Consider the following 23215-nt stretch of genomic DNA (forward strand, 5'->3'; position numbering starts at 1 on the left):
AAGAATCAATAAAACCTTTAAAGATATACATGAGGAAAACACTGTAACTGATTCCTCAAATAGTTTCTTTGGAAACGTAGGTGTGATAATGAAGCCTATGTCTGAAACAGACACACAGATCTAACTTTCAACCCCATTCAAATTGAGGGACTCAACTTTGTATACATTTCTTCAACTTAGTGCTTCATAAGAACGGTTGTCTACTTCAAAGTACGGAAATAGGTGTGTAGAGTGCCGATTGCAATTTAACATTAGCATAAATACTAAAAACAAACGCCCTTCAGTCTGAGGTTATGGTAATATATATTATTTTGCACCCATATCACCTATCCTAGTTTTCAGATGGATTATTTACTGTGATTTCTTGTGCCTTTATCCACACACCTATTTGACCTTATCAGATGTTCACGTACAACTCCGGTCGTTTTTATGTGTACGTGAATGGTCAACGACACACGATTCATTACATACAGTTAGCTTACTTTTTCTTGTTAAGCCTCGTTCGATGAAACTGGATAGGATAGGAAGCCTCTCTTTATATTGCACTTCTAAACGGGTGTCTGAAAAAGTTTTTATGACTCAATTCATATTTGGCTTTGCACGACGGAGTTAGCCTAAGCGTAATATACGAAATTAAATAGAGTTTATATTTTATGGTTCAGTCATCGTACTTCATAAAAGAGTCGATGTAGTCCCAACAAGTAAACGGAACACTGAGAATCCATTATTTCCTGGGTAAGTAACACAGAAACAGATCAAAGACAAGTAGTTCTTGAGTTTGCATAACTTGTAAAGTACATGTTACTTCAGTATTAAAATATCTCCATTTCACACTTAGCATTATCCGCGTTGGTGACAAACCAAAACAGTGCCTCGATACTCCACATGTATATGCAGCCAGAAACACTGGTCAGAATTATTGGGCGAGGTACGTTAGAGTTAAGACCATTCAAACTAAAGCTTGCGCTGTGCCTTCAGCTACATCATTGGATACGATTCATGGGATCTCGTCTTACGTTTACTGGAATACGAACTATGAGCTAAAAAGCCACAAGAAAATCAATACAGGACTGGGATGCGGAAAAAATTTTAATCGGCTCACAATTAACTGCCAGGAATAGTTCCCTATAAAAGCAAACATTTACTTAAGTTTGAAAAGAGTAAATTTTCAGATTTCAAGTAAAATATCAGCATATATTTGAATTTTAGGATTCTTAAGAGGAATGCTGGCAAAGAAGCCACAGGTATTCGGAGTTTGACGACGCCTTTACACGTGATACCTTCATACAAAAAGTATGTCAACCCAGCCAAGTCAGCAGTGAAGAGATTGAAACATATTTGGAAGGTTATCGATATTTCGGGAGATGTTTGGTCTAAGCTGGCTAACGAGTGTAGGAGATGCGTAGCACGGCGTACCCACTCGTGATCTGGTGTGGATGCGTGACCGAGCGTCTTCAGCTAGATGTGTCCACTAAAACTAATAAGGTCAGCATCAAATATCGAAGACTTACGAAACCGTTTATTTCGGGGATTTATTTTCCGCTACACTAGATCCCCATAATATGTGTTAAATTTCGAAATCGCATGCTTTAAAGGCCTATGAATAAATAGTAAGTACTGGTCCGATTGTTTCTGGCAATTTTAGAGTCAAAGCTTCGAAGAACATTGTACTCGCTAACTCTGGTCATAACTTTCCCTCCGATAGTCCTGAATAAAATGTTTATTGCATAGCCATAAAGATGGAACTAGTAGTGATAATTTAACACACATAACGGAAGAGCTGTACCATTGATTTTAGTACACACTTATTTTTCGGCAATAGGACTTGTGATCCCTCTGTCGAGTTGCAAGTGAACGACATCATAGATAAACATTTGGAACCTTTTATGCAACGTGTGACGATCAACATGTTACACTCCATAAATAAGTTTCATAACTTCTGCACCTTAATAGTAGGCTTTGAATGAATCACAGCTAACCATATGAGTTTTGTTCGCACTTGGTCCCAACGTCAAATATGGGTGTTTAATTTGGTTTATGGTTTACACTACCATATAACCTGTTCATTTTGAAATCCTCACACCTAAGCGATAAAATTGACAAATGATATCTTCCACTCGGAATATAATAGATACTGAAACATAATAGGTGATATGTTCAAAATGAAAAGGCTGCAGACTCATTATAAGATATCCGTTCCTAAAATGCAGATTGCATAGAGGCTTCATTACAAATCACCAATCGGTTGTTTGCTGACAATTATTTGCACTTTTTAAAGATTGCAATAAATAAATACAGCCATACGACAAAACTAGATGAAAGACATTAATTTGGCCCTGCTTAAATGGCCCATTAAACTATTGTCTATTATTAGCACCACTCCCTGCAATTTAAAACAAAGTAGATTTACATTGAACAAAATCATATTGCTAATTATTATGAAGATAATATCTCACACTCCTCGAAACATAACAAGTAATAAAGGCGAACTACTGCGACTACTTGAAGACAGAATATAACGAAAAAATGTTACATCAAATATAATTTCAATTTTGAAATATATAGAAGGCCATTCGTTTTATTCCAGAATTCTGAAAGAATATATGGCCATATAGAATTCAACTTACACAAACTAAACTCGGAATAAACCGAGCAATATCAGAGTTAGGTATATATAAACGTCACAAGATCAATTGGACACATCATTAGGTTCAGAGTTAGACTTTGAAGTGATTTCTCCAGATGAGCATCCAAAAAGTTCTAGTCTACGTTTACGAACTTCCGTAAATTCCGAATCTTCTAGATACGAAAATACAAATTAAGAGAAAAAAAGGATAGAATGGAATATTGGTCCAGTTTCTTTATCATGTTTTAATGTAACGCCAGTGACATGATGCACTACAATGTCCTTCAATGCACGTGATAGAAACTTAAATTATTAAATATAATAGTGGAAATTAGGAATTTCTGTGATCGATCTTTGATCATATGGTAATTACTGACTGAAATCTATAGAAACACACCATGTAAGTACTGATGCATATTCTCCTGATACTTTTAAGATAGATAAATCGTTCAGCATAAACCTCATACATGGAGGTCAGAAGAGATAATGAAAAATTCACGTTCAGTGTAATTAAAAGCCGCTACTTTTCGGACGAATTCGAGAGCCGGTTTTAATTATGTAGTTAAAATTACAAAAAATGTTTTCGATTACAAAATTACTCAGATCAACATACAACATAACATTAGAGAACATATCCCAAAAATCTAACACATTATAGCTACTCAAGTTGACCCAGGCTTATTACACCCCAGTAGTTCCGATTCAAGCTTCTGATGGGAGAATACCGGTGATAAAATATCTGTACTCATCTTCATTTACTTTTAAATGCCTTAATCATTTTGAAGAAAAGATGGTAGATTGTGTGACCGTAGAGTTTTTTTTCCTGATGATTATTCAAGTGAAGCTATTAGATGGTTTTATATTCCCACTAAATTATTTTGTCTAGAAACAGAAATATTTCCCAGAAACCATACCAGAATGTGAAATAATCTTAGCGATTGAAATTTAAATAATTCCAACGTTTCGTCCAGCTAACTTGTCTGGACTTTCACCCTGAAGAAGTCTAGAGATGTTAGCTGAGATTATTTCAAATATAATTTTTGTCAAGCTATTCGTCCTAATCTTGACAAATATGCCCATAAAATCATACCAGAATTTGTTCAAATGTAATTCCCAACGAACGTTTTTTCATTACTTTTTAAAAAAGACAAAGAACCTCAATTTCGGGATTATGAAATGCACTTTTAGAGGCTTATTCTTAAGGACACAGTGAACAATAATTTCCCTCGATTTCTTCATGTTTAGAATTTACTTTCTTGTTGTTTTTTAAGAATCTAAGCATATCATTTTCCACTCACCATATGTAAGAAAAACAAGTAAATAGTTTTAATTCAACTACTTATTTAATCATTATGAAAGCATTTAAGGGATCTAAAGCAATGAGAACAAATTTGTTCTTCAATAGCTTGAATATGAAGATGCCAAGTCTGTTCTGTTAAAAAAATCAAAACTAGAATAAGACGTATACTTACCAGATGCAAGGGGACATTTACCATCGGACTCTAACCTGGAATAAAAGGAAATACAAAAAGAACGATCATGTAGATTCGCTATCATAAAATAGTGCGAGCCAGAAATATGTGATCACCAACTAAATGGTAGCTACAATGAGAGACTAACACTGACAGTTGTTATTGACACATTAAACGGACCTCAGAGATTTCGCTTTTTGAACCAGAACCTTTGCTTCATGTGAAGAGATTAATTTTGAATCTAAACAGCCTTCAGACCACGAGTGGAAATACAGAAATAGTTTTAAAATAACCTGTCTACTGACTAGTCAGATGATAGGCAGACACCTGCGGTTCAGATATTTATTTATTTATTTGAACACATAAATATTGGTATAAGGGGGGCACCAGATATATATGTGCCACACAGAATATTGTCATTTCATTTAATTGTGTGAGGGCTATGATATTGCCCGAGTGCTCAGACCGAAGCAGGTGGTTTTCTCAAGGGGCCACATCCGGGGCCTTCGACTTAAAGGTCTGATCCACAAGGCAGTGGAGCATTGTGAGAAGATGCAGTCCCATGGTTGGTTCATACGCCCTTTGTTCCCTCAGGATACTGTAGCCCATGTGCACCATTGGTTTGGAATCACAGTTTTCCAACTCCAGATATTAGGAACAACCGACATAATGATCATTGTGAATGGCCACTGAGTCACCCGGTATTAAGTCGGAAACATTACGGGAGCTAATATGTATAAATATTATGCGTCACAAAACAAAATCAAACAAGTTTACTGGGATTATCTCAAGATGAATGCTACGGAACACACATGTACCTGGGTTTCCACGAAACTCGAAAAAACTAAAATAAGGTCATATTTAATAAATATCTCTAAAAATACGAATATATCACTGAATATCTCCAACGATATAAACAAACAACATAATTTCGTACAACAAAGTCCAGTAATCAGATATTGACATTAAAGTTCACAAAAATTAGGCTAACTTGAAACTAATCACTTTCGACAGCTTATTATTTAATATGTATTCACCACGGAATATGAAAATAAACAACTGCACTAACTCACGTGACCTAACAATAGAAAAAAAGTAAGTAACCACTCGGGTAGCATGACCAAAAAGCCATCGCGATTGGGTAACTCTCATGATTAAAAGTTCAATTTTCATAAAATATGTTCCAATTAAACGAAATATATGACTTTCGGGACATTACATGTAGGAATGAGAAAACATGAAAACTGTTTGCATTGCAGTGTTGTGCACTCCATCGTATATGTAAAAACTAACAAAGCAAGAAGTCAAGGTTGTCATAGACTAGTAAAATTCGCTCTTAACTTCACTATATATATTACATAACACCACCAGAACTCAAACAAGCATCAGACATACAAATTTCTTGACACTTTTAGACTTCAATAAGAGGGTCCAACCAACATTACGGAGGCGTTAAACTCTGAAAACGCAAATTATAATGCCACTCATCGGTTCAGATTTGAGCAATTAGCTTATCATTAGAGAGTAAGACGATATTGCTATCATGAGCAAAGTCAAAATCTTCCTTTGAGTAACAGGTTTACACCAGAACCGTACACTACCCTGAGAAAATCATTGATGACAAAACTGAAAAAATGACCATAACAGAGAAGCCCACTTAGAGAAATTCTAGTATCTATCCAGCTGTTCATAATGTGATGTGTGCTACTGATGTCGATAGATATAAGTAGTATGTGTCATCAATAGAAAGTGAAACACGTGTAGGCAGAAGGTTAAGAAGATGAAAGAAAAGAGAACGAGAACAATGAATGGTGCAGAAACGAAAGAACAATGAAGTCTGAGACGATTTATTGACATTTTGCAAATGAAGTATTTGTTGTATGGTTCTCAGATTTTACTAAGATGTTCTGTAATTTTATATTCAAATACATTCGATTATCCCCACACCAAACAACTACATTCTTCCTCTAACTTAGCGTTAACATCCGATCCACATAAGGAAAGTGAACATAATTTCCATGGTACAGTCGCTACATCACATGTCCGTGGACTGAACATGCAATCAGTCATGATTTGATCACTATATATATATATATATATATATATATATATATATATATATGGGTTGCATTTTTTAATCATTAATTATCGAGTGATCAGATCCCAAAACAATGTTAATTTTCACAATTTTGAATTAGTATTCCACTTCGCCAAAAATATCCACGTTATGTGCTTTACATTCTTGCTACTATCCTTACTGGTTTGCAAACGTTTGATAAGCCATATTTTCACAGCATAAACAAAGATGTCTATTAGCGGGATAGAGATTGGATTAAAGCATGTTACGTGCAGGATGGTGTTGCACAAAAGTGATTCGCCATTTCTTAGCCAATTAGAGCACTAGCGGATACTCGTACTTGGAGAAGACTCTAGAATCTTCTTGCGTAAAATTAGAAATATATCAAAGTTTTGCTTATCGTGATTCTTAATCCCATTGAATCTTGTTTATTTGGGATATAATTACGTTCCTGTTCGATCGTATTCTGATTTGAGGACTAGTTGAGTGAAGTAACGTGTCTGAAGAATGCTAAGCACTAAGAGTAGCTGGGTCACAACAAAACAGATCACAACAGCGTTATAGCTGTTAACTTGAATGACCTTCTTTGGAAAACCGAAAAAATCTCACCACAAGTTGGATTTTTGTGAGGATTAACTAGAACTGAGGAAGAGATTAAGAAGTCCTTCCCGTTTGTCCTTCATTGTAGTCCGTGATGCGATTTTTCGACCTTGTTCCCAGGATCCATTGGGTTTATGAAACATTTAAATCTTTCAAAGTTTCTGTCGACAATCTTTTTTGTATTAGGGTTACCGGCTAGAAGTGGGAAGACTATATAAAAAAGGAGTTACACGACCAACTACTCCAGTATGGGTACTTTCATCTCACAACATAATAACTTGTCAAACAAGAACAAATAATATATGGCCAATCAACAAATACCCAGAATATCGTTAGAGATTTTCGAAAAAAATACATGACGTATTGAATAACTGGCAAAACAGTTTCTAATGTGAGATGAAATCATCAGTTCCCAAGTCCATTAACAAAACTAAATGCTTCAAGCTGAACAAATCACTAAGGAGAACTGAATATCCAGCACTGTTAGTTATTCAAATGCAAGAAGACACAAGGATCAACGAGAAACTAAACCACCAAATAATACACACACTGAATTTTACATAGAGAACACATAAATAGAAAGACAGTGACCTAATTTTCAGTGAACAATATCTGTATTAGTTGTAGCCTATAATAAAACAGAAAGAAAATATTTTAGAGGCCTGTCCAAAAACCAATTCAACTGGACAATACAAAAAGTTAAACAGATTCACTTTGGGAATTGCTTCAGTATATGAAACGTGTTCGGACCAAAAGTCAGATGGCTTTGGTAATTGGGAGATACAGTATTGATATAAACAGAAATAATTAAGGGGGATCGGAAAACTGCTTACTGAGGTTTTACATCATTAATTAAGGCTTCCTTTTCTTCAATATTTGATTCCACATTGTCGGTGTTGAGGGCAGTATTAATAGAAGTCATAGGTTCTGATTCACTTGGGGGAGAGCTAGCCGCATTTAGGTAAGCATTCATTTGCAGGACAGCTGCATTCAACAGTACATTTATTTGACGTAAAGCGGTGAAACGGGCTTCGGCACTGGCACGAAGACGAGCCTCATCAGCTGGTTCAGGTAGTCCAGAGGGAGGTTCTGGCATAGGAGTATTTCCATTAGAAAACAAGTTACCTACGCGGAATGTGGCACAATGGTTACATTATTAGTGAAAATTGATAGGTAGGAAAATGAGAAAAGCCTAGTTTACAGATTACTATAAAGTTACACACCGTACTCATAGGTTAAGTTACATTCGAAATAAAAACATCCTGTTCAATAATTTAAACTATATATTTCGTTTACGACGATTAATGATCATTCTTGACTTTCTAAACTAATCTTTTAAAAGTCAGAGAACAATCAATCACAGTCATGACTTTACTATTCTAACAGTCAATAAGCTCGCAAAATCACGTAACAGGCGGACAATCAGATAACACCCTTCTTACTTAAAAGGTCAAATACAAAGATAGGGGATATATACTATACTGTTTCGAATTAATCGTCCAAGAATGTACAGTGTCGATAACAAATACTCAAGATTGAATATGCTTCTAGAGAAAGTTGAGATATCTAACTGAAAACAGGTAATATAAGTCTTCATGTGAATTAAATTATTAATACTAATAAAAGTTGTTTCAAAAACCAAATACAGCTGAGTTTCAAAATTGATTGGTCACCGGGTGGTGATCAATGTCATGTGTGTCAGGTCCTTCTTAGTGCAGATCGAATACTATCGATCAAGTTTACCAGCCACTTTTTTCATACTTTGTTTTAAAAAAGTCGATTATAAATACAGGGCCCCGATTGTGTAAGTTGCATTGATAATTTCCATTGAACGCTGGATAGTTTAAGATTACAAGCAGAATGCATTATGATGAATATTTATTACACACATTACAGTTCACTTTAGCTGTTCTAACGTCAAATAGCATTGTGTGAATGTAAAAATCAAGTAAAAACTGAGCTTACGAGATCAACATCAAATTAAAATGATATAAAACCTTCAGATTGTGTGGTTATAAACAGGATGTTTCGTTAAACCAGTGTAATAAACAATCTACCTAACTTACCAGGGTATATTATAGGCATGCCCATAAAGGGTGGTATGTATAAAGGAGGCACAGACGGAAAGACAGTCTGAGCTTGTGTAGTTGTTGAATTATTTGTAGGAGGAATAAATGGTGGGTAAAACGGAAATGCATTTGCAGGAGGCTTAAAAAAATAGACAAAATATTAGACAACAGTAACAATATGTGATAACGCAAACAATTACTTAATCGACTGGAGAGCAACTGGTCGCCTGTGACATATAATCACATCCTAAGTGATTATATAACTTGGTCAATTAATTATATCTATTGATTATGTCAGTCAGTCACAACGTAGAACTTCATACTCACGTACATCAGTTTTCGGTTGCCATACCACATTAGCACAGAGATGCAGTCGTCGATTCAAATCCCATAATGCTAGAAGTAGTAAGAGTATAAGCAGTAATCCGAAAGACTAGGGTTTGAAGATGTTATTGAAGGAGTATAATCCAGTGAAATAATTGTATGATATTGTAAATGTGTTTACAAAGTAAGATATTAAAAGACCAATATTTGAACGAAGAATATTCTTTTCGATAAATTCAGGTTCTACAATTATATATCCAAATTAATAATCCGAAAAAATGGCCAGGTTAAAGGCAAAGTACATCGTAAGATATTCACTAGTTGATGTTAAATACTGAACAGCTAAAATTATATGAAACTGAATGTATATAAATTATATAAAAAATAGTGTATTCACGTATCTCTGGTGTCAAATAAATCCATATCATAAATCCTTGTGCTTTCACTAAACGTCGCTGGATTCGGCGTTATCAGTACCAAACACAAGTCATCTAAGCATTTCCGTGGATATAACAATGTTATATTGAAAACGAAAGTATAACTAGATAAATATAACTATGTGCCACCATCCCCAAACAATACCAATTTTAACTATTCTGTAAATGAAAAACAGGTGTCAAAAGATACTGAGGAAAAATCTTTTTAATCCTTGATTGAAGAATAAAAGCTTAGATATTTATCGAAATTAAACCGCCTTGCTTCCCTTCGAGAAACCCATCTAGTTGGATAAAATGTGAATCTACATTTTTAATGGCTTATTTATATTCTGTCTCACTTCACTAAAAGCTCCAATTATTCTCACAAATTCCACAATATTATTTCAGAATATCCTCACTAAGTGAACCATCCCTAGAGGTTAATTAATCACTACACAATAAAGTTACTTTTAAATAGGACAGCCTAATAATATACTTCGTTTTTATCAGTTCATGTGTCAAGCAAATCTAGCTGAAACATATTTTGTTGAATTTCCACGGCTCCCATGGTCTCATACCACACGCTAGTGAACAGCATGATACTAACTGGTTAATAAATAGGAAAAGAAATAGTTAATAATTGGCACAAAACTCTGCGGCTAAGAACAGATTAAAAAGTTCTAAATCTAGGGGAATCGAAACCGAGTAGCTAAACAAAATCTTTTGTGCTCCACATTAAAAGTACTATAAGTCTGCACAAACCAAATCCAGTAGCATTTGAACCTGTGGTCTGACAGACCTAATTCAAATCCTAAACCTATCAAGTTATTGGTCCACTATAAGTAAAACGAATTATCCTTAAGCATTTTATTGTTTCTATACTATTATTATTACTATTAGTTTTTTTAGTTGGAATTGTTCGCGAAGAATGGGTGACTTGTCACTACAAATCTGAAGGTCAACTGCTGAAACTTACCATCCATGGCACTGGGAAGTTTTGATTATTAGCAGCAACAGACGGTGTTGCAGTTGGATCAGATGGACCAGAAGTTGTTGAGCTATCTGGTTGTGCATTATTAGTGTTTACTGAACGATGAGGTTGCTGTCGCTGTCTTTCTTGAACTCTAGCTTCTCGAATGACATCCATTCGACAGGTTGGACAAGTCTGTTGACGTTGGAACCATGAACGTAAACAACCAAAATGGAAAATGTGAGAACAAGGTAACCTTTTGAGAGCTGAAGTCCCAACCGATGGTATATTATCTGTTTGAAGATTCATTTCTTCACGACAGATTATGCAAACAGTATCTGAGGAGGAAGCCAAATCATCTGGAGTGGCATCACGGAAAACTGTGTTCATGTATCGAATAGCACGACGTGACATCAACATATCCTTTACATAAAGGAATAATCAAAGTATCCCAAGTTATATTATGAGTACATTAATCACACATAAAACTAATGATAGATGATAATTTAAATGAATGTAAAATCTTATGTTCTGAAAAAATCTCTTAAATGTGGGCTAATTACACAAACGGTGTCATACAACGAATGAGCACCATATTTACTGTTAGGTAAACGTCAGATGAAATCCTTTCTTGGTGTATAATTTTCATAAGGAGGAATACGATTGAACCTGTAATTCAACAATAATTACGAACACACTAGTTTTGATGAACTACTGTTACAATTGTCACAACAGAAAATGGTTATGAAAATTGAAACGTATCTGACCAGTACCTAGTTTGTAAATAAAAGCTTACGCCCAGGATTGTTAAATGCTCAAGAATACACTGAGATAATCGGTAAGAAGTATCATGAGTGAAGAAAATATTTTACAACAAACAAACTTTAAAGAAAGAAATTTCAGTTTTGTTCCCATTATCCTGAGCCACGTCTCTCCATGACAATGTACGATGTTTCGCACTTCGACATCAACTTTCCTGACCCTGGTCCCCCTGCTATGCTACCTTCCCGTTCTCTATACTTTACCAGCTCCCCCACTGAAAAAGGCTTCCACGTTCTCCTCTGTTGTCCCGCCTTCTTTGTGTCTGGTATTTGTTTGTTTTCCACCTTCCTTATTGCCTCTCTCCTCTCTTTTCTTAATCTTGTTGTCGTCCACTTCTGTTTTTGTGGTCAGGTCTTATTATGCATTCGAAGGCGTGGCTGTCCACCATACATAAGTAGGAAAGGTGATTTCTTTGTTGTTCCCGGTATGGAGGCACAATGCGCCAGCAAAAACAATGGCAACTTTCTCCCAATTCCCTCCTTTAGATGCTAACCATTCCATTAACGTCCGGTTGTTTCTTTCTGTAAGCCCATTCATCTAAGGGTGATACAGTGAAGTTCTCATTCTCCTGATGCCAAACTGCTTTAGACGGGCTTCAAACTCGTCACTTTCAAAACACGGACCCTGGTCTGTTAATATCATCTTCCGTATTCCGCGACACGCTACAATATGCCGAATTATTACTTCGGTCACTGCTTTTGCCCGCTGGTCTGCAATGGGTACGGCGTCTACCTACCGTGTAGCATGTTCCATCAGTGCCAGAAGGTATTGGTTGGCGGTTGTGTGCATCGATCGCTCTTCATTACTTGGCACTGCTGGCAATTTAACACATATTGGGCCACATCGTCTCTCATGCCTGACCAGTATGCACTTTGCCGTAGTAAATCCATCGTCCTTGCGATACAGGTATGCGCTACCTGGTGACACTCATGTATCATCTTACTTCACCAGTCTTTCGGGATCACAGCCACCCAATTTTCGTCATCGTTCTGCCAGACCAGGGCTCCATGTGTGTTCACTCTCAGTCTTTCCTTTTGCCGAAGCAACATTATTACCTCCTTGTCCATTGCTCGCTTGTCAACGTCTGCTCCTTTTTTTATCACTCTGATTACCGCTCGAAGTTTAAGGTCAGCTTTCTGCTTACGGACAAGTTATAGTCGGTCTCCCTTTATGTTATTCACTGCGTATGCTGTCAATGGAAGCTCGGCTCCCAGTTCTGGTCTTGATGGGTAGTCCACCATTAACTTTTTCATTTCTTAGAACATGGCCGATACTGAAGTCATACTCGTGTAGACGTATCGTCCATCGCACCAACTTCCCGCGGGGGTCTCTTGCTGTTTTTAGCCACCGCAGGGGTTTGTGGTCAGTCTTGATGTGAAATCGTCTACCTAAAAGGTACGGTCTCCAATTGTATACTGCCCACACAATTGCCAAACACTCCTTTTTAATCGTTGAATACTTCTGTTCAGCGGGTGTGAGAACGCGACTCGCGTATTCCACCACCCTATCAGACTGACTCAAAACGGCACCTATACCATGATCACTTGCGTCTGTGGCCACTGTAAACAGTTCCTCGATTTCAGGCAGTCTCAGCGTCATCTTGCGGTCGTCTAGCATGTTTTTGACTCGATTGAACGTTTGTTGGGCGGTCTCAGTCCACGTAAACTTAGTGTTGCTCAACAACTTATATAGGGGTGCTGCTATTTCGTTGAAGTTCTTGACGAACCGACTTTACAACGCCGTCCTTCTCAGAAAGTGTCTCAATTTCTTTTTCCAATTAGGTACTGCAATGTTTTTTATGGTAAGAATTTTCTCTGGCAGTGGTTTTATTCCTTCATTTCCTACCTTAAGCCCCAACAATGTGATGCTACTTTTCGTCATCTGTGACTTGCCCTAATTAATTCGAAGTCAGAAATCTTCAATTCGTTTTGAGACCGCTTCTACATGCTTGACGTAATCTGTTTCTGTCTGGCTATACACAACTACATCGTCGCCATACACTTTGACATTATCTAGATCCCAATGAAGCAGCGACATTAATCTTCTGAACGTAAACAGTGCACCCGCCAACCCAAACGGCATTCGTCTAGATTGATACTGCTTGTCACGTACAGTAAGTGCTGTCTTGATTCGATCGCTCTCTTTTAAAGGCAGTTGCCAAATGCCCTGGTACGACCGGGAGTGGGGAGAGTCCGCCCCCCCCACACACACTCGAAATACTCTTACATGTCCATGAGCATACAGCCAATGTCAAGGAAGTCCTACTCACTGACTTGTTGCGGCGGGGGTGCCGCTTACAAAATGTAGAGGACAAAAAGCGAATGTTCGGTTCCTTAACCAGGTTGGTGGATATGGAGGATCCACTCAGAGGGGCTGGAAAACCCTGATTCCAAACCAATGGAGCACATGGGCTTCAGAACGAAAGGTGTATGAACCTACTTTTGGTCACCGGCTGCCATGGGACTGCATCTCCTAACGTTGCTCCACTGACTTGTGGACTGGACCTCCAGGTCAAAGGCTCAGGGAAGGGCCCCTTAAGGAAACCACCTGCTCCGATTCGGGCGCCCGGGCAGTACTACAGTCCTCACACAAATCGCATGATGAAGTGTGGCGCATATATTTGATGCCTTTTTGTACCAATGTTTATGTTTTTAAATAAATAAAATAAATAAAATCTCAGAATTTAAGGGAAGACAAAGAACGGATGCACCTATTCCATCGCAAATGATTTCGAACCATTTCATTCAAAGTCTCTAACCATTGGGTGAGATAATCACGCGGACCCCAACTAGATAGTCTGTACCTATTAAAATGGTTCAGTCCAATTGTTAATGACTTCAAAGACTGGTGGCATATTTTGGTTCAACCACCCTTAGATTTCTTCCAGCCTACTCATACACCACACAACGTCGACCATCGATGTAGGTGGTGGTTCGGCATACGTAACACATGTCACAATCACCTCCGTTGATGAATATTTACCACCTCATCAATCGGTTTCCCATCTTTACCTAGTACTCTATTTCTAACCCAGACATTGCTTACTCCGTTGTCACAAAATAAACAAGCAATGCTTTGAAGAAACGTATGATCGAATACTAGTAACCTACTAATATCCTCTACTTTTAATTGCCATGCTTCACATCTATATACTAGAACGGAGCTAACTACTGCAAAGCAAACTCACCCCTTGGTTGGAAGACGAATATCTTACCTTTGCCACCAGTAACACACGTTGGTGAAAGCCAATCGAGCCTTCTGAATCCATGTCCAGAGTTAACCAGACACCAGCCCATTGGTGGTGCATAGTGATAAAGATAACTCAGAAGGGTTAGTCATGAGGTTGGAAGCATTAACAGGTGAGGAAGGGATTCGATCGTCAACAAGATGATCTCGGGTGCTGATAGAGGTATGAGGGTGATTTTCATTTCCTGGTTGCCCACACCGTGGAAGAATATTTCTTCTTGAGGGGACTGAGAAAAGTTGAATCAGTGGTGGTCTTAGCGACCTGAGAGCGTGACCGCATAGCTCAAGGGACAACTGCTCGAGGCTGGTCGCGCACAGCCTTTTTACGGAAAATGTTTGGTGTTAGGTCTCCACTTAAAAATGCCTCATTGCTAGAAAAGGAAGTCCATGGGGTAAAATGAGATGTGACATTTCTAGAGTTTACCTTTTCCATCCTATCCCTTCCGTAATGAGAAGGTAGCATCGCTGAAGATACTGGTTGTCCGAGGGAAACACCTTACTGCTGTCACACCCATTTACAGTCAACAGTACGACTTCACCCTCGGACCTTAAGTTTCTGCCTTTAGTCATACAATTTTCCAACCGACCTGCCTGTCACAGTAGGACCTAAAGAAACACGTGTTCCAGCCAATATAGCTTAGTTGAGCCCACTATAGGCAAGCCCGGCTGACATTTTAATGTAGCAGCTACGGTCGGGTTATTTATCATCAACTCCAAGTGTCGCCTTGATAGTAGAGATATGTTTGTCTGATGAATCCAATAATTTCTATTACTATACTAAATATTCTACTTTTTATTTTAAAGTGAAATAAAAACTTCATGTTTTTGGTGTCTGGACCGCAACTTTTAGTTAAACTGCGTTATTAATATTGGGTAAGTAATATTATTCGAAGTTCCAAAAGTCTAATGAAAGTATTATTTTAGAGTCGGCAAACGGATTTTGAACAAATTATGATGATATCTCTGTAATATTTATGTATGATTGTTTTCAAAGTCGCAATAACACACTGAGGGTATGGATCTCAACGTTTAGTTTATCTTTTAACATTTATGCCTTAATACATTGTAAATGGTTTTTTTGCTTGTAAACTGATAAATCTAACGAAGGAACCAAATATCCAAGATCTTTGTTGAAGGTTACGAAGCAGACAGTGTTCGGAGACAGAAAGTACAGGTTTTCAATCACGAAGTGAAACTGACCAGAACGTAAAGACAATTCATATGAGATTGTGCTAGTCACACATGCAAGAATGTATAACCAATATCACGAATACCGTGAAATCCTTACAGTCAAAAACTTACTCGAATCGCCTTTTTTAGTGATCTGATACTAAGATAGATAGGTCGCGCGATAAACAAAGGAAATGGGTGCAGTGACCACATGATGAACGTAAATTCAACATACACAGCCAAACGAATAAATCCAATGAGAATATCTACATATAAGAGATATGTAGCTTTCTTATTCCAGGAATGTTCTCGCATAGAGTCAATCGAATGTAAAATATAACGTACAGTAGTCGATAGAAGACTCAATATTAAGATGAAATACTGAAAATATTTAAAAACAAATAATCCAGTATTAAACCTATTTAAACAAGTCGCTTGCATGAAGTACATAAAAACATCTAGGTTACAATGGTAGAGAATGGGTTTATTCATTTAATACATCCTTATTGCTTGCCTGTAATGACAACTGTACTAAGTCGTCAGCAAACATAATGAGTGAAGACAATAGTGCGATCAATTTACGTCGAACTTACGAATATGAAAAACGCAGCACTACGTTGGATATAATGGTTGTAGGGAAGACAGAAAACTTCGTAAAAAATATTTCAGACGTCTCCAAGGTTTGCAACATTAGTATTGTCGAAATAAGCTTGAACTCATTGGCAAAACCTTACTTAATGGTGCACTATTTTGTCATTTAGTTTGTGAAAACATGGAATAGCTTAAGTGAATATGAAGTTAATATAAGAGTAACAAGATATTTGGGATTTTTAAAAAGGTGAAAAGCGAATCTCCAAAACTGTGATTAGCCACTATTTATCTGATACAAGATTCCTAATCAGCGATCATCAACCCTCAGATAGCTCCAGCCAATATCAACACTGTACCACAGTCCAAACGCAGTCGACAGTATGGAAATTTTGATGAATTATCTAACCTTGAATGAACAATTATGTCATAAATTACGAGAAAATAACTTCGAAAAACCTAGAACTACTCATTGTTAAAAATATTAATAAAAATATATTCTGAAAACGACGACAGCTTGCAGGCACAATCAGGTTGATACGTATTCCATGAGTCTTTTACCAATACAAAACTGACAAACTACATAGTGCCCCAAGTTAGTTGGTAATTCACAGTTAGAAGATTTCGCCAATTCATCTAGTTCCAAACGGTTCGATGGTCTAACTAGTCTATGTACAGCTGTTTCTCCAAAATCGTCTAAGTCAGTCAGCCAGTCAGTCACAACGTAGAACTTCGTACTTACGTACATCCGTTCGAGTTGCCATACCACATTAGCACAGAGATGCAGTCGTCGATTCAAATCCCATAATGCTAGAAGTAGTAAGAGTATAAGCAGTAATCCGAAAGATTTGGGTTTGAAGATGTTATTCAAGGGGTATAACCCAGTGAAATAAACTTGGAAAGAGAAAAAAGAAAGGGGCATGAAGAATTCAGATTAGAATTTGGGAGAACACAAAGAGTAGATGCACCTGCGCCGTTGCAAACGATTTTGAGCCATGTCATTCAAGGTTTCTAACCATCGATTGCTATCATCTCGCAGATCCCAACCAGGTAGTCTACACCTACCAACATGGCTCAGTCCACTTGTCAGTTACTTCATGGATTTGTGCCACGTTTTTGTCTGGCCGCCCCTAGCTTTCTTTCAACCTACTCCTACACCATAAAACTTCGCACGTCGGGGCAGTCGGTGGTTGGGCACATGTAACGCATGTTCTAAACATCTCGACTGATCAAGTTTTACTACTTCATCAATCGATTTGCCATCCTTACCTAGTACCCGTTTCTTAACAACTGCATTACTTACTCGGTGGTCTAAGGATATATGAGCAATGCTTCGAAAATACCTATGATCGAATACTAGTAGCCTACGAATATCCTCTACTCTTATCGGCCATGTTTTACTGCCATAAAGTAGGACGGACCGAACTGCTGCACAGTAAACCCGTCCTTTGGTTACTAGACGGATATCTCGCCTACGCCATAAGTGAAGCAAGTTGGTGAAAGCTAGACGAGCCTTCTGTATCCGTGCTGAGATTTTGTCACACACCAGACCACAAGGGCTGATGAGACTCCCAAGATAATTGAAGCGGTCAACATGCTCAACTACTTTACTCCCTATCATTAGTTTAGGTGCTGATGCAACCCAATCCTGAAGTAACATTATGCGCTTCGAAGTATTATTATTATTTATTATTTAAACACACAAATATTGGTACAAGGAAGCACCAGATACACATGCGCCTCACAAATCATATTCGATTTGTTTGAGGGCTGTGATACTGCCCAGGTGCCCAAACTGAAGCAGGTGGTTTTCTTAGGGGGCCACAACCGGAGCCTTTGACCAAAAGATCTGATCCACAAGGCAGTGGAGCATCGTAAGGAGATGCAGTCACATGGTAACCGGTGATCAACGATTGATTCGTACGCCATTTGTTCCTTCAGGATACTGGAGCCCATGTGCACCATTGGTTTGGAATCAGGGTTTTCCAGCTCCCCTAGGTGGACTCGCCTTGTCCACCAACCCGGTTAAAGCGCCGGACATTAGCTTTTCGTCCTCTCAATTTCGTAAACAACAGTGATGCCACGAGAAGGCAGTGAGTAGGACTTCCCTGGCAGAGGCTATATATTCGCTGACCATGTGAGAGCATTTCGAGAGGGAGAGCGGACTCTCCCCACTCTCGGCCGTACCAGGGCATTTGAGGGCAATTATGGGACTCCTCAGCAGTGCGCACCCACGATCCCGCACTTGCGAGATTCGAACCCAGGACCTACCTGTCTCGAGCCGGAGCCCTTAACCGATAGACCACTGAGCCGGCACTTCAAAGGGGAGAATCGCATCCCAAACATGCCTGTATTGTTGCTTCTAGTGGTCAGAAGACTGCATTTTGTCAGCGTCTTCACCAAATAGAACTATGTCATCGGCATATTCTAAGTCAACAAGTGAATCTCCTAGTAGAAGTTCAACTCCTGGAGATTTAGATGGTGAAAGTGTTATCTCTAAAAGCACGTCTACGATAAAGTTAAACAAGAATGGAGAGAGTGGACAGCCCTGACGAACACAACTTGAGGTAATCAATTCTGATTACAGTTCGCCATAAGCTCTAACTCGACCAGTTGTGTTCGAGTAGAGAGTCTGTACAGGGTTAATGTACTTCTTTGGTACTCCTTTCAGTGACAAACACTGCCATAGAACCTCATGATCAACGGAGTCAAATGCTGCCTTCGGGTTGAGAAATACTACGATTGTGGGGCGTCTGATTGTGTGTCTACGTTCTAGGATCTGACGTAGAGTGAATATCTGGTCTTCACAACCACGTCCAGGTCGAAAACCAGCCTGCTTTTCTCTAGTCTGCTCTTCACGAGCTATGGTTAGGCGTCCAAGTATTATTGAAGTTAATATTTTAGACACTATATTAGTCAAACTGATCCCTCTATGATTGTCACAGGAGGACTTTTGTCCTTTCTCATAGACTGGCACAATCAGTGGTTGGGACCAGTCAGATGGAATTATGTCCAGTTCCCAGATTCTACCTAAGACCTCAGTCAATCTCGTTGCTAGTACTGAACCACCATCCTTAAAAATCTCAGGGGTAAACCTGTCAGGGCCTGCGGCTCTCCCTCGCTTCAGATTTCCTATAGCTTTTTCAACCTCGTAGAGAGTTGGAGGACTTACCTCAATTTGCTATTCAGGACGACTGGGGATCGTGGGTAACTGAAGTGTGGCTGAAGGCCAGTTGAACTGATCCCTTAAATGTTCTGTCCATCGACCCAATCTCCTGGATTGAGAATGAATAATATATCTACATTTTTCCGAGATCGTTTTGCTGACAGTTGGGTTCCTAACAGCGGTTTCTTTAAAAGGTCTGAACAGTTGTCTGCTGATGTCTATTGCCGCTACCAAATCGTTTAATCTAAGATTTGGGTACTGGGACACTATCTCTAGACTTCTACATAAACATTTAGTAAAGTAGTTTCTACACTATAAAAAGCAGCAATAGTCTTCATTTTAATCTTCTTTGAGAAGCGACCGACCATTACCAAGCCCTTGTAAACTCAAGAGAAATATTCTGTTAGGACGTACCACTAAAATAATACTTTAGATGGAATATATTGATTCCATTCGAAAAAAATTAGCAATAGTTACCAAACTGCTCAAAAACGTTTAGATAATCAACAAGATTAAAACCCTGAAATCAACGAATATGTAAGACTATAGGTGTTTAACAATTTATAATATCAAGTAAATGCAACTATAACAATGATCAATTTTGAGCTCTCAATTGTCAGTCACAATTTTTATAGATCACACCAAAAAGAATAGATTTTCTCACGACTCATAAATTTATAGAAGGCTTGGAATGTATTTTGACAACACCAATGCTTTTTATATTTTATACCTATCCTACTAACTAACGTAGGTTACAGTAGACGGTAACGTAGCACGTAAATAAATCTCGCACAATTCATCTGTTTGATATATCAGATAACCATTGGTGCATAACCAGGGTGACACTGAACCTAATACACACAGAACCCGCTCAACTATTCCGCCAAAAATTACAATAAAAGCAAATGTAAGGTACGAACAAAGTTAATAACATTCAAACCTCTATCCCCAAAGCCAAATGTACGGATATTCCGTGTGTAGCGGGCTTCCAGTAGGCTGTTTTGATGAAATATACATCCACAAGGGTTAGAAGAGTAATAAGCACTGAAAAATCAATTGTTAAAATGTAAACTTACTCATTGTTCGAAGGTGAAACAGAACACTAATGACAGGTGATCTTTCCATCTAAAAACCGGTAAGGATTACTAATAGACTTTACATAATCGACCCTTTCTTCAATCAGCCAGTGAAAGGCTCTTACAAATAAAAGTATAGCGAACAAGAAAAGAAATTCGACTCCCAATTCATTCTGGAAGAATGCAAAAACCAAGCACATGTCGAAGAAAGCATACCATGACTGTGAAACAAGATTCTAAAGACGGGTGACAAGTCACTAATAAAACTTACATCCACTTCTGCTCTTTGGAGCCGACCGAAGAAAGCATATGTGAGTGCTTTTACAACCAAGAAGAGTATGACGACACACTGAAAAAGGAGTATCTGATGGAGGTTTTAGACATTTTAAAAAGCTTACAGAAAGGGATGGCTGATTATTAGTTAAGTATACGACAGTGGGGTAAAACTGTTTTTTGCGGTAATAAGTATTGGTTACGACGATGGATGAAACAATCAAACTTGCTGACGCTAGGAGAGCGTACCTCATTTGAAGGTCGTTACACGTAGCACGACCCTGAGAAAATTCAAAATTAGATTTAAGTCTGCGTAACAGTGTCATACAAAATATATCGAAGATCTCTGGAAGTATGTCTGCCATCATGCTCCTATAGTACATAACGATAAGAACCACTGTGAAGTGATTCCAAATTGTAGCGCCATTCACCATTTACTTAAATCAAGCTCATTAATTTATGCATCAAAATTTGTCATCCAAGTCTTCAGTAGTGAAGATAAGAGGTCAATCGGCCTATATTAGTATTTTCAATCCATAGCATTATAAAGATCCAATCCCACTTTAAACTTATCGATGGAAGGTGTCTATATTACTTGTTTTGGCAGCAAGTTCCAGTAATTCACTACTTCATGAAAGAAACGGAACTCCAAAAGTGAAAAATTTCATCTCCCATTTGGACTTTTCTTAGAATATGATCTCAGATGGTCAGTCTTGTATAAATGGAAAAATGAGACATGTCAATACCAAAACCATCTTTCTGTATGCGCTGACCCAGTACTAAATTGCCCCGTAACCGGCCATGGTTTGACGGAAATAGGTTCAGGCTTCTCAGTCCGTCTTTATAAGATGAACTAGAGAAACCCATCACCAATTTTTCCTACCTCACCGCTTAGCTCGCTCTAGCATATCCGTTTCATACATGAAACTAGGTCTCTCTCCTTGAATCACAATGTTGGGTTTAGTACCTTAAATAATTCTTCGTCGAAGTAAACAAGTAACTTACGAATAACCCATAAGGCCCTAAAACCTCTGGTAGCGGCAGCCTCACGGTTATTAACGTCTCTAAAGTAGTTGCTTTTTATGACTCTTAGATCTTTGTGGCCTGTTACATCAGATAATAAAATTTCACTTATTACATAGTGATATTAATGGTCCCGGTTATTTCTTTGCATCACTACACTCATGTCGAAATTGGCTTATAATGACCACTCATACATTCACTAAACCATGAACTTATTTCACAGGTAATATTATTCTATCTGACATACTTTGTGTGGGTCCCCAAATCTTGATATCATCTGCAAAGAGTAGAATAGATTGCTTTGCTACACTTTATAGTATCAGTTTATATGTTAAGCCCATATACTTTATTCTAGTTGCTGGCCAAGCCAATTCTCCTATACATTATGAGTCATATTTTGATCTTGTTCATTATTCGCTTATTGACCTTGACTATATTTTTATATGAGCGTATATGTGTACCCTCCGTATCCTATTCATCATATGTCTGTCATTCATTTCTGTCTGATTATAAATATTGAGTAATGCTTGCTCATATCGAGTTGGCTTCCCCGCCATCTCCAAAGTACGCGTCATTTATGCTCCGCTCACATATATTTGCTTCATCACTCTGATTCCATGGCCAGACCAATGAGTGTGGAAATTATATGTATTCTAAATCCATTCTCGTATTTGACTTACTTAACTCCGTTGTTCACCAACGCGGATAAAGTCATTTATTACATACGAGGATAGACAGTATGTATATTTTGATAACAAACAATCATGCATACGAGCAAAAAGCTACCACAACAACTTGATAGGTCATTTACATGAAAAATCGTTTGATACTGAGGAGTACACCTGGAACAAACTTACTTTTTACAGATTTCCACGTGAATAAAGCGCTGTTTAACCATACCCACTGTCCCTTTGTGCTATGTACAGAAAGGCTTTGTTCAAGTAATTTGTGAAAGTAGTTCAGAAGTCACAGACTCAATATGACAAGCAGAGTAGAACCTGAAATTCCACCTTTAGTGATAAGTTTCATAGAAGCTACCTAGATGATTACTCTGATGGTGTTTTGTGGTTCACTTTCGACTATACCACTCAATATTTTGTTGGCAGTGATAACGTCTGCTTTTTATCCCATATATATAATGAAATTTTGATCTAGTGAATCTGAGCCCAGTTCGCTCAATTCCTTCAACCTCGAAACTATTTCGTTCCACATTTCAAAACGTCACTTTTTATTAGAATGAACGCAAATTTTGGGCTTGAAAACATTGTTTACCTCAAGATGTTTAGTGTCAAGAAGA

At 38.0% G+C, this 23215-nt stretch overlaps 1 protein-coding gene across 1 annotated transcript; it reads right to left on the reverse strand.

The window, feature by feature from the left end:
- Positions 1-2407: 2407 nt before the first annotated feature.
- On the reverse strand, positions 2408-21221 carry Smp_157360 (putative synoviolin; the record flags this gene model as incomplete). The annotated part of the gene is made up of 11 exons (XM_018796077.1): positions 2408-2799; positions 4099-4133; positions 7609-7900; positions 8842-8983; positions 10561-10977; positions 15925-16173; positions 20487-20590; positions 20623-20671; positions 20706-20858; positions 20894-20986; positions 21021-21221. The coding sequence occupies 11 exons, from the start codon at positions 21219-21221 to the stop codon at positions 2690-2692; spliced, it is 1845 nt and encodes a 614-aa protein (XP_018650325.1). The 3' UTR covers positions 2408-2689.
- Positions 21222-23215: the final 1994 nt, after the last annotated feature.

Source organism: Schistosoma mansoni, chromosome 2, assembly GCF_000237925.1.
Source record: "Schistosoma mansoni strain Puerto Rico chromosome 2, complete genome".
Taxonomy (NCBI): Eukaryota; Metazoa; Platyhelminthes; class Trematoda; order Strigeidida; family Schistosomatidae; genus Schistosoma; species Schistosoma mansoni.